The sequence below is a fragment of the Eretmochelys imbricata genome, chromosome 21 (assembly GCF_965152235.1).
Source record: "Eretmochelys imbricata isolate rEreImb1 chromosome 21, rEreImb1.hap1, whole genome shotgun sequence".
NCBI classification, from domain to species: Eukaryota; Metazoa; Chordata; order Testudines; family Cheloniidae; genus Eretmochelys; species Eretmochelys imbricata.
The window spans coordinates 14785716-14798393 of record NC_135592.1 but is presented as its reverse complement, the minus strand read 5'-3'; the positions used below and the strand labels follow the sequence as shown (position 1 = coordinate 14798393).

General features: G+C 51.2%; 1 protein-coding gene across 1 annotated transcript in view; it reads left to right on the top strand.

Moving 5' to 3' along the window:
• Nucleotides 1–7080: 7080 nt before the first annotated feature.
• Nucleotides 7081–12678, top strand: part of LGR6 (leucine rich repeat containing G protein-coupled receptor 6) — a 202899-nt gene continuing 197301 nt past the window's right edge. The window contains exon 1 of the mRNA XM_077839300.1: nt 7081–7301. Within this exon, the coding sequence (XP_077695426.1) occupies nt 7081–7301 (221 nt within the window). The remainder of the gene's footprint in view (nt 7302–12678) is intronic.

The window sequence follows — 12678 nt, the reverse complement described above, 5'->3', positions numbered from 1 at the left end:
CAGGGGTTTGTCAAGCCTGACCTTAAAAACCTCAAAGGAAGGAGATTCCACCACCTCCCTAGGTAACTCATTCCAGTGCTTCACCACCCTCCTGGTGAAAAAGTTTTTCCTAATATCCAACCTAAACCACCCCCACTGCAACTTGAGACCATTACTCCTTGTTCTGTCATCTGCTACCACTGAGAACAGTCTAGATCCATCCTCTTTGGAACCCCCTTTCAGGTAATGGAAAGCAGCTATCAAATCCCCCCTCATTCTTCTCTTCCGCAGACTAAACAATCCCAGGTCCCTCAGCCTCTCCTCGTAAGTCATGTGTTCCAGTCCCCTAATCATTTTTGTTGCCCTCCGCTGTACGCTTTCCAATTTTTTCACATCCTTCTTGTAGTGTGGGGCCCAAAACTGGACACAGTACTCCAGATGAGGCCTCACCAATGTCGAATAGAAGGGAATGATCACGTCCCTTGATCTCCTGGCAATGCTCCTACTAATGCAGCCCAATATGCCGTTAGCCTTCTTGGCAACAAGGGCACACTGCTGACTCATATCCAGCTTCTCATCCATCCCTAGGTCCTTTTCTGCAGAACTGCTGCCGAGCCATTCGGTCCCTAGTCTGTAGCGGTGCATGGGATTCTTCTGTCCTAAGTGCAGGACTCTACACTTGTCCTTGTTGAATCTCATCAGATTTCCTTTGGCCCAATCCTCTAATTTGCTTGATTGTGAACCATTGATAACTCCATTCTGAGTATGCTTTTTCAACCAGTGGTTTCATTTCTAGGCTATATTTCTCTAGTTTGTTTGTGAGGAAGTCATGTGAGACAGTACCAAAAGCCTTACTAACGTCAAGATATATCACATCTACTGCTTCCCTGCTATCCAGAAGGCTTGTTACTGTGTCAGTGAAAGATATTAGGTTGGTTTGACAAGCTTTGTTCTTGACAAATCCATGTTGACTGTTACTTTATCGCCTTATTTTCTTCTAGGTGCTTGTTTGACAATTTGCTCCATTATCTTTCCAGGTACCAAAGTTAAGTTCCCCCAACTGTCCTTATTCCCCATTGTATAGCTAGGTAGGATATTTGCTCTTTCAAATCCTGTGGGAACTCCTCTCTGAGTTCTAAAAGAGAATCGCTAATGGCTCAGATCTCTTCAGACAGTTCTTTAAGTGTTCTAGGATGTATTTCAACAGGCCCTGCAGACATGAAGACCTCTAACTTTTAAGTAATTCTTAACTTGTTGTTTTCCTAGTTTAGCTTCAGATCTTACCCCATTTACACTGATGTTCACGATGTTAGATATACAATCACTGCTAACTTTTTTGGTGAAAAACTAAACAAAAAAAGCATTTAACACTTTGGCCATTGATGCGTTTTCTGTTATTATCTTTCCCTTTCATTGAGCAATGGGCCTAACCTGTCTTTGGTCTTCCTCTTGCTTCTCATTTATTTTTTAAATGTTTTCTTGTTACCCTCGATGTCCCTAGCTAGTTTAATCTCATTTTTTGCTTTGTCCCCACATGCTGTTGCTGTTGTTTTTTGAGTTGCAGTCAGGCCCCTGCTTTGCAGATTCATCAGATCTGCTTTGCAGATTCATGGGACATGGGCATTCACACTCCTGGACTCAGCCCAGGGAGCCAGAAAAGTTTTATCAGTTGAAATAGAATATCAGGGTTGGAAGGGACCTCAGGAGGTCATCTAGTCCAACCCTCTGCTCAAAGTAGGACCAATCCCCAATTTTTGCCCCAGATCGCTAAATGGCCCCCTCAAGGATTGACCTCACAACCGTGGGTTTAGCAGGCCAATGCTCAAACCACTGAGCTATCCCTCCCCCCGAATAGACAGGATGGGACAGGTCATCAAGTTAAGAAAGCAGTGAGGGGTGCTGGCCCAGCTGTCACCAGCTCCTGCAGAGCCCTGCTTTAATCAACACAAGCCTAAAAGAGATGCACAGTCCCTAGACAGCTAAATTAGTCACCCATCGGCAGGACTACCATCACTCTAACTGCTGCTGTGGTGAGAAAAAGAGCACAGGGAATCCTAGAGAGACATTCCACTGAATGCAGCCGATGAAGTGAGCTGTAGCTCACGAAAGCTGATGCTCAAATAAATTGGTTAGTCTCTAAAGTGCCACAAATACTCCTGTTCTTTCTCCTAGAGAGACAAGGTGAGTGACAGAGTGGGTGGAACCGATTGTTTAGCATAAGTAGTTAACACATATTTCAAGGGACCTGTGAAATGGCCTGTTAACACCTCTCCCATCACAGGGAGGAAGGAAGGGGAAAGGGAGAAAGCAGCGTGTGCTCACTTTGTGAAAAGTATTCCCCCACAGGCCACAGGGTTGGTTTTTTTTTTTTTTTTTTTTTTGTCTCTTATAATTTTCCTGGAAATGATTAAAGACATGTGGCTGAACACTTTTCTCAAAGTGATCACTCTGTGTCTGACCTTTCCGTCCTTGTCCTCACAGAAAACCTGCACGATGCTTCAGAAAATGAGCTAGGGGGATTAAATGCATAAACCTTTGCTAGACTCTAAAAATTATGCACTGAATGGAGACTCTGGATTTATGGCTTATTATAACAACCTGTAACCCTCTAACAACCCTGCTTTCCTCTTCCTCTCTCCCCATCTCCGCTCCCCCCGCCCCCCATGACAGGAGAGGTATTAACATAAGAATGGCCAGACTGGGTCAGACCAATGGTCCATCTAGCCCAGGTGCTTCAGAGGAAATGTACAGAACAGGGAATCATCAAGTGATCCATCCTCTGTCGCCCATTCCCGGCTTCTGGCAAACAGAGACTGGGGACACTTCGGAGCATGGTTTTGCATCGCTGCCATCCTGACTAATAGCCATTGATGGACCTATTCTCCATGAACTTATCTAATTCTTTTTTGACCCCTGTCATAGTCTTGGCCTTCACAACATCTTCTGGCAAAGCGTTCCACAGGTTAACTGTGCGTTGTGTGAAGAAATACATCCTTTGGTTTGTTTTAAACCTGCTGCCTATTAATTCTAGTTCTTGTGTTATGAGGAGTAAACAACACTTCCTTATTTACTTTCTCCACACCACTCATGATTTTATAGACCGTTATCATATCCCCCTCTTAGCTGTCTCTTTTCCAAGTTGAAAAGTCCCAGTCTTATTAATCACTCCTCATACAGAAGCTGTTTCATACCCCTAATCATTTTTGTTGCCTTTTTCTGCACCTTTTCCAATTCCAATATATCTGTTTAGCATAAGTCGTTAATACATATTTCAAGGGACCATTCAAGGTGAAGTGGCCTGTTAAAACAATCTGCCTCACCTTGTTTTTAGCTATGACACTGAGTACTTTCCGCAGACCCAAGGAAGAGCTTTATGTCAGCTCGAAAACTTGTCTCTCTCATCAACAGAAGTTGGTCCTATAAAAGATATTCCCTCATCCACCTGGTCTCTCTGATATCCTGGGACTGACACGGCTACAACAACACTGCACAGGGAATTGTGGCAGACTCGCAACTGAAACATCAGGGGTAGAGGTTGTAACTTCCGTGTGAAGGGGCTATTTCTTTCTCTCTAATAAGCTATGCACACCAAAGAGTGAGACAGGAGCCCTATCAGCTGAGCTAAGGGACCAGCCTGGATTGCCGTCTGCTATTAGAAACACTCTTCTGCTCTCTAAAAGCCGCAGCCAGCCACTAGAGGGCAACACACAAACATACAGGGGGCCTGATCCTGCTTCCACTAAAGCCAATGGCAAAAAACATCTGTGTATGTTAATGGGAGTGGATTGGGCCCAGAGCTACCACTGCAGTCAGTGCCCCCCCCCCCCCCCCACTATGCACAGCAGAAATCATTAACTAAAGCTGGCCGGAAAACAGAATTTCCATCTCATTTCGAAATTGCCTTTTGTCTTCAAATCCTAAATTTACTGAGGAAACATTGAAATAAACTCCTCCAAACGTTTAAATACAGTTGAAACCGTACGATATACTATCAAATATTATCTCTCTATAAAGTATCCTAGGGCTGTAGAAATGTGATATTAACATGAATTGACAGTTTAAAAAAAATTAAAAGCTGACACAATATGAGACAGTCCAAACTAAATCCTCCCCCTTCAAATTGAATCATTTCAGAAGAATGTTTCCAGCACAAATTTTGTCGAAACTGACGCGTTCCTGGAAACGTTTCAGTGAAACTGCATTTCCCATCAGCTCTATTAATCACAAATTCAACACAAATTATTTTCTTCCAGTCTAGCCAGCGGCTGGATCCCAAAGGACATTTCACTGGGCAAGAAGTTTTAGGGGCCAGTAATGAACCATTTTTGAGCTAGAGGGAGACAGAGACACCTTAGGTGAATCCATCCTTTCTGGCCAGGGTTGTTGGGACTGGCCTGGCACTCCCAATGGGTTGCGCGCATTCTCCAGACTGGCCGCCTGAGTAAATGTGGCAATTTTCCAGCCAAACCAATTGTCCAAGTCAAAGCTGTAGGAAAGCATGCCTGGCTCACCCTTTAATTATGGAGTTCCCACCTCCCTGTATAGCTCTTTCCCTTTAATCTAAATCCTGTGTGGCTGGGGATGTCAAAGCACTTTGCAAAGGTTTAATTAATGAAACCTCAGAAATGCCCTGTGATGTACGTGGTGTTATTCCCATTAAATCAATTTCTAAATCTCAAGGGTGAAATGCAGGCCCTACAGAAGTCTGTGGCAAAGCTCCCATTGACTTCAGTGGGGCCTTAGAGTTTAAGGCCAGAAGGGACCAATGGCCCAGATCTTTAGGCACCTAACTCCCATCGAAATTAGATACATTCAATCGACCTCCTGCATAGCACAGGTCAGACAAACCCAGCCAGGGGTTCCTCACCCTGTTCACAGCTTGTGGCTGAGCTCGAGCAGATGTTTTAGAAAGAGATACCCGGTCTTGACTTCAGGGATGATAAGAATCCCGCATTCCCCTCAGTAAGTTGTTCCAATGGTTGATTGCCGTCCCCATTAAACATGTGCAAACGTATTCCCTGTTTGAATGTGTCTAGCTTCAACTTCCAGCCATTGGATCTCCTTCTATCCTGGTCTGCTAGATTGAAGAGCCCGCTAATAACAGAAATCTTTTCCCCAGGAGGGTACTTATTCTGGGATCAAGGCATCTCTTGACCTTCTCTTGGGTAAGCTACTCAGGGTAGGTCTATACTGCAATCATGGGGAGTAGCCGAGCCCAAGCTAACTAGCTTTCATCTAGCAGCGAAGCCGTACAGCGTGGGCTATGCCACTCAGTCTGCATGAGCCTGTCTGGAGCCCTGGGGAATTACTCGGTAGCTAGCCAGTGCCGCTGCGGCTTCACTGCTCCAGGACTCAAGCCAGTGAGATTAAAGCAGGTTCGAGTGCATCTCCCTGAGCTGCAATCAGCCCTCCAAGTGCAGCATCGGCTGCTTAAGCCTCTCGTGCTTTACAGACCGCCTCATTCTCCTAGCTCTTTTCCCGGGAAGTAACAAGGACGCAGACAGGTGCATTGATTCACGTAAGGACACAGGGAATTGGTGGAAAAACAGGTAGTGGACCCCAGGCTCCCAGTTCTCACTCTGACCACGGCACCCAGCTGGTGATGTGGGACCTGCAGGTGTGTTCACAGCGATTCTCTGCAGCAACACATGCCTGGATTCTTCTTTCTCCACTCCTGCGCCTCCAGCCTCAGGGCTGCCCGCTCCGGGGTCATCATCACGTCGGTCTGGCAGGCGTTGGGTTGCTTTGTGGGCAGTTTGGAGCTGGAACCCATGCGCAGGAGGCATTTGAGTTGCTCTGACTTTCCGGGCCGTGGAGGGAGTGAGCAGGGAAAAGCAGAGAAGCCTCGGCGAGTCTCAAGTTAAACCTGAGACTACAGTCCCCAAAAGAGGGAGTGTGGAACCCCCCTGAAGAAACTGACTCCCAGAGGAGATCCCCAGGGTGATTTCCCTCTGTCTGTCAGGCTCCTTGCAGGAATGGGTTTAGAGAAGGGCTGGTTGTAATTTTTGGAGGTGAAATCTAGTTTTTGTTTGTCTTGCCAAACTGTTCCCCCTTCAGTAACACAGTGGATAGAAGAGTCCAACACTTGCTTCTGTGGTCTCCGGGGTGTGTGTGGGGGGGTCGTTGTGGTTCTGTTGTTCACCTCTAGCGTGTAGCATTCGACACTACATTTAGGAATAACCGTATCGCTTCCGCTCTCCAGGTGTTGTCTGTTTATCGCCATAAGGCACAGTCCTTGATCAAAGGAGAGATGTCATCTGACATGAAACGCGGTATTGTGAGCTCAGAGAAGGAGCGGAGGCAGGATGGCCTAGTGATAAGGGCACTAGTCTAGGAGTCAGGAGACCTGGATTCAATTGCCTGCTTTGTCACAGCCTCCCTCGGGCAAGTTAATTAGTCTCCCTGTGCCTCAGTTTCCCATCTGTACACTGCGCTGCCTCCCAGGAGGGTGTGGAGGGTAAAGAGGTGCTCTGTGGTGATGGAGCCATAGAAGTACCTAAGATAGGTAGATAGAAGTGCAGTTTTTGGGTGGCAACAGCATGGCTTATTCAGACTTATCCCCCTGAATGTTAACCCCTGAATTCCCAGCTGAAGGCTGGGTTTAGGGAGCCAGCCCCAGCGTGTGTGCCTCCAAACGCATGGTTCAGGGATACCGGTCAGTGTTTGAAGTGCTGTTGGGGCAGGATCAAACCCATTTAAATTACTTTCTCCTGGAGGAGTCGGCTTTCCTTGCCCCTGCACTGCTACCCCACAAAAACATTGCAAAACAAAGCACGGGTCCCGGAGCTACAAACAGGTCTTTATTAGTTGGGGTGTTTTTTTTCTTCTTCTTCTTCTCTTTGAATGAAATTCCTGCCAGCTCTCTGGGAGAGAGAGGGAGAGAGCAGAAAGTTCCTTTAGCTCCTCCTCTCCGAGGCTCTCACGCCCCTGCCCTGCCCAGCCCGTGAAACCCAATAACCAAGATCATTCAACAATGCCTCCCCTTCACTGGCTGCATCTTTACTACACTCAGGAGTGCAGGGGATCCAGTGCTTGCTGGGTCTGAGAAGTCAGACTCTGTCCGAGCAGTCAGAGCCAGTGCAAGCCACCCTCACCCAGCTCATGAGGGCTGCAGCTGTGACCAAGATGGACAAGCTCTTCTTCTGGTGCACTTTTCTGTCCTCCTCTGCCACTTTCCAGGCGGCATCCACGGACCCAGGTGCTGCACCAGCATGCCCGCCTCAGTGCCACTGTGAAGAAGATGGCATAATGCTCTCAGTGGATTGTTCAGAGCTGGGACTCTCCCAAGTCCCTGTCAGCCTGAGCCCCTTAACGGCTTACCTGTAAGTACCAAACTGTCATTTGCTTTGCAGGGCCAGGGCTGTCCTTGGGGCACAAGGATAGACACCCCCACCCCAGAATCAGCTGCAGCTTGCTTGGGCTCGGAATTTGGGGCCACACTTTGCTGATATAAAATTTCTCCCGCAAATTAGAAACAAAACCAAAAGGCAGCTATTATTTCAGGACCTGCTGAGCCAACTCCCCCCTCCTCCCTATGCCCCTCTGCATAATGCTGTTTATACTGTGATGTTATGCATGCTTTGCTTCTTGATTGCAACGGATCAGAGGAGCTGGTTTGCTGGGCAGATTCTGATTGTTTGAGAGCATAATGGAGTATTTATACTGAGCAATTACCGCCAACTGTCCTGGCTCTTTCTGTCAAACATTTCAATGGCTGTGATAACCCATGGCTTTGGGGGCTTTCAGTTTGGGTTGGCCACCAGCAGCGTTGGAATTGTCTGTTTTAGACGGATAGTAAAGTTTCACCAGGTGGTTCACTTCAAAGATCTTAATTTTCCAAGCACTGGCCCAGCCCTGTTGCCACAGGGTACCCAACAGGGCTCAGTTCAAAGAGGATTTTGCACGGTTGACTTCTAGCGCCACGGATGGTCCCAGTGGTTCCACTCTGCTTACGTCCCAGTTGTGGAGAGGACTGGGACTAACCTGCCCTCTTGAGAACTTCCCCGTGCTCTACAAGGGAGGGCTTGGAAGGGCAGCTGGGTACCTCCACTGGGTGCCCTGCTCTGCATGAGACAGGTCGGCTTTGGCATTCCCTGGGAAAGACACTTTGTAGCTGTATTCACAATTTGTGCTGCAGAAAGGATGGGAAGGAGCTTGGCTTTTGAATTTAGGGACAGAGCTGAAGGGCTGCCAGAGAAATGTAGTCAACATAAAAACCATACTGTGTACCTGGCAAACAGCAGCGGGTTATGCTGAGCACCCCGGTCAGTGCAGAGGGCAGTCTTGCCTATTGCCTAGAACAACAGGCTTAGGAAGGAAGCAGGAGCCCTGACTTGTATTTCAGACTTTGCCACTGATTTCCTCAGGCAGGTTGCTGCCTCGGTTTCCCCCTCTGTGAGGTGGGGATAATGATACTGACCCTCTGTTGTGAAGTGCTTTGGGAGCCCTGGATGGAAGGTGCTAGAGAAGGGTGCCATCTCCTCTCCCCAGTCCATTTTTGCCCGAGGCAGAGTTGGCATTCAGCCCTCCTGTTGCAGTGTCTCTGTCTCTCACTGGCAGTCAGGTGGGAAGGGCTGTGTGGGATCCCATTCAGAATGGATGCTTTTCAGCGGTGAGCAGGAAATACAAGGGAGACGCCTAGTGCAAGGTGCATGTACCTTTAGGTGGGGACCCTGCAGCATGACTGTCACCCTCAGGTGTCTCCTACAGCAGAAGCATCTCACCCTAAGCACCTCGCAGCCAGCTCTGGTTCTGTCTGCAAACAAGCACTGCAGGATGAGGGATGCCAGCTTTGGCCCGTGCGTCCCCAGGGCGGTGGATGGTAAGCACAGCAGACCAGTGCTATTGCGATGGCAAAGTAAAGCCCCATCAGGGACCCGTTCCATCTTTTAATTCATTTCAGGACTTGTGCATTGTCCTGCTAAGGACCTCTGTAGGAACACGGTCCCCTCCTCAGTGGATGCAGGGAGGGTGCTGCCGGGCCTCTGCTAGCCCATGCACGCTTTGCACTAGCCGCCGCCCGGGTCACGTAGGTGGCTAACATTATTCTAATAGGATTGTCAGACTCTCCATAACTCCTTAGCCACATTAATCAGAGGAGTGCAGGGTCCCTGGGGCAAGGACCCTGCCAAGCAGGGCAGTCGCTAGCAGAGTGGGCATGCCGATGTGGCGGCTGTTTGCAGTGGGGTGTGGATTGCAGCCTGTGGGGTGTTGTGAAGACATTTTAGGCCTGATTGTCATAGTCGCTGGGTCCCCCGCAGGCATGGCAGGTGGCTCAGCACCTCTGAGAACCAGGCTGTTTCTGGATGAGGTCAGTCTTTCCCCTGACAGTTGGCGTCCTGCTGTTTCCCTGCTGTGCCGATCAATTTCTATCCTGCCCATCCCAAGGTGTCATTGTCTTTTTAACTGCTTCGCCCCTTCGCTGAGGGATTTCCCTGGTACGAACATTAGCCCACTTTGCTCATGGGGTGGCGCCATTGACAGCAGTTTGGAGGAAACGTGCGGGCATTGTAACCTCCCGAGCCCAACACCCCACTGGCAAAGCCAGTCTGGGGGAGTTATTGGCACTTACCTTGCAGGCCCCATCATGTGAGGGACTAGAGTGTCTGGCCCCTTGGTGCTGCCTCTCAGAGACTCGGGAGAATGCCAGCAAGCTGGCTGCGTGATTAAAAGGCTTCAGATGGCGGAGCCTAGCCTGTAAATTAATACATGACGCCCTGTAATGTAAATATGGGAGATGCCCTGGGCTCGTGGCTACAGTCGGGGACTAGGGGGGCTGGGTTTTACTCCCATCTCTGCCACTGGGTAACCTGCTTTGCTGCAAGTCACTGAGGGCCGGATTTTCCAGGGCTCAGCACCCACACGTGGAGCCAGATTTTCCAAACTGCTCAGCAACATCGAGCTCTCTTGAAAACCTGGCACGGGCTGTGGGGGTGGGGCTGGGCCCTTGTGAACGTTTCTGGCTTCAGTCCACACTGAGGCACCTAAATAAGTGGCCGGACTTTGGGGAGAGCCCTGAGGGCTAAAATTCAGGGGGCTCATTTGATGGCTAGACATAGATTCAGGTGTTTTCTGTTTGACACCCAACGTTCGGACCTTTTAGCCGGCGCCGCTTTGTGCCTCAGTTTCCCTGCCTGTATAATGAGACTAATTCTGTTCACCTCTGCAGAGCATTTGACTGTCTTAGAGGAATGGGGCTAGGGCAACGCTAAGGGGTTTTTATATTAACCCCAGGTGATTAGGCTCTCCGTCTCAGACAGCAGGGTGAGAAACTGGACCAACGAGTCTGAGGTCCTGCCCCCATCCCTAAAATGTTTCATCTCGAAGGCGATCAAAGCAGGGCCTTGCAGTCAGCACTGGCAGCCCACTGTATCCTCTTAGCTGTTCCGTCTCAACAGCTCCGTCTCTCGCAGTGTCTTTGCTATGGGGATTGCCAAGTCCCGCTCCTGGATGGTGGCAGCGGGGTGATGGGGAGAAAGGCTAAGGCTGCAGCCTGATTTCCCGATAGCCGAGGCAGCTAGATGGAGGCTGCTCCAGGTGGCAGCAGCTGCAGAGGGGAAAGCTCGCCTGGTGATCTGGGAGGGGCCAGTCCACCTCGGTCTCTGCCCCGCCAAGTTCCTGGAGAAACACAGTGCCCTGGTGCTGGCCTTCAGGTGGCAGGCTAGAGCCTGCCCCATCTCCCCCAAAGTCCTCTCTGAACTCAGGCCGCCCTGGACAGCCATTCAGCCTAGTGCCATCACCCTACCACCCACCACCACACATCCACCATCGCAGCACTGCTCCCTGGGTGCAGCATGGAGCCCAGCCCCCCGTGGGCTTTAGTGGCATCTCTGAGGGTCCCCCAAACAGAAGCCTTCTCATTGCCCGAGCTGTCTCCGTGGGGAGTGGGGCAGGGAGCTCCCCGCCGCATTCTCAGCTGGCCTAGAGATTCTGAGCAGGCGTCTGGAATTTAGCAGCCCTGCTGGGAATGTGAAGCCCTGCCACCACCGTCGCTGCCCTCTCCCCGCCATGGGAAAGGCTCTCTGAGGTTCTCCCACCCACGGCTCTGCAGTTGCTGCTTCCAGGGCCATGGGGAGCCGGGCAGGGAAAGCTGGGGACCCCCTCGTCACATCCCTCAAGCGGAACCTGCTGCCAGGAGCAACCTCGCCTGAGTTTGCATTCCCCCTCCTCCCCGTTTTCATCAGCCGCCCGCGCTGGCCAGCAACAGGGCTGGGATCAGGGATGGGCAGTTCTCGCTGCGGCTAAGGTTGGGCAAAGCCCAGAACGTACGGCTGGCCAGTGGGGTGTATTCCCGCATGGAGGCCCTGGTCTGCCTGTCCCCTCCGTCAGTGAGGAGGGGGGCTCGGGGCATGGCTTGTTTCTCTACGTTCAATCATTAGAGGAGGATGTCCTGCCCCTGCCCCCGACACGAAGGCTATGCGCCCCATCTGGCCAAGCGCCTCCGGGCAGCTCCCAGCTCTCCTGGGGAAGTCCACGGGGGCGTGCCAGCCCCTGGAGGCACAGTCGTCCCACGCTACGCCCCGGAGTAGAGGCTTGGCACGGAGATATCACCCCGCTCCAGCTCAGCGGTGAAACCTTTCCAAACTCCTCTCCTCTGCCCTGCGCTGCAGCGGGCCACCCTGCTGAGGTGACGCACCCCTTCAGGGCCTGCTCCCTTTGGGTACTAGCCCCAGCGAAGAAGCCAGACCCCCTCTCAGGAGCAGCTCCGCCCAAGGGGGTGGCCTTTGTATAGCACCTTCCCCTGCCCCACCAAGCCTGGCCTATCCCGCCAGGCAGCCGTGCAGCACCGACTCCAGAAGGTGCCATGGGAGCCTGGGCATGGGAAGCAGGATTCTGAGGGGAGGACAAACCCCTTTCCCAAGTCATGTGTTTGCTGGGCCCCGTCCAGGTACCCCTGAACCTTTAGGGGATGGAGGGATTTGGCATGGGACTGCAGAGCCAGATTGGCGGCTGAGGCCCACATGGCCCCAGTCCCCTCCTGCACTGTAGGTGAAATTCACCCCTCTGTCTAGGGCTCCAGAAGGAGCTAAGTGGGGCCTTGGTGAGTTTCATTATGTGCGTGCGACTGTACCCACTGGTGGGTGTGCGACAGGTCGCCCGTTGGGCCGATCCAAAGAGAAACTGAGTCTGTTACAGGCCCCCCTAGAAATTCTGCCTCTCTAGCTGAAGCTGTAGCCACTCAGGGTTTTAGCTCCGCCGGTCCCCAGTTCAACGCTCAGTGGGTCAGCCAGGATGGTGACCGCCAAACGAGCAGACCCAATCCAAGCAGCCCAGGAACGTTGGGAGGGCAGGGCTTGAAATCCAGGCTCCAGTCAGCATCCACCTGTCACAACTGGCCCTGTCATTCTCCAGGGCCCAATCAGAGCCCCAGATCCCAACACCCTGAACAGAAAGGTCTCAGGGTGGGAAGTAGGAGGATGACAACCTGACCTGGTCCCACGTGTATCATGTACATGGCACCAGTGGTGTACAGGCTTGCACGAGCCGAACCCCCTGTCGCAGGGCTGGCTGGAAAACAGAGGTAGACGAGATTTCCAGCCTCCCTGAATAACTTGCCCCTGCTGATTTCTCATTGGCTGTGGAAAGGAAACGTGGTGAACGTATTGCCTGGCGAGACCTTGCTGAGACAGAAACACAGCCTCAGCCTGTCTGCAAGGAGAGGCTGTTAGGCTCACGCCATGCACCCCGAGATAAACACGT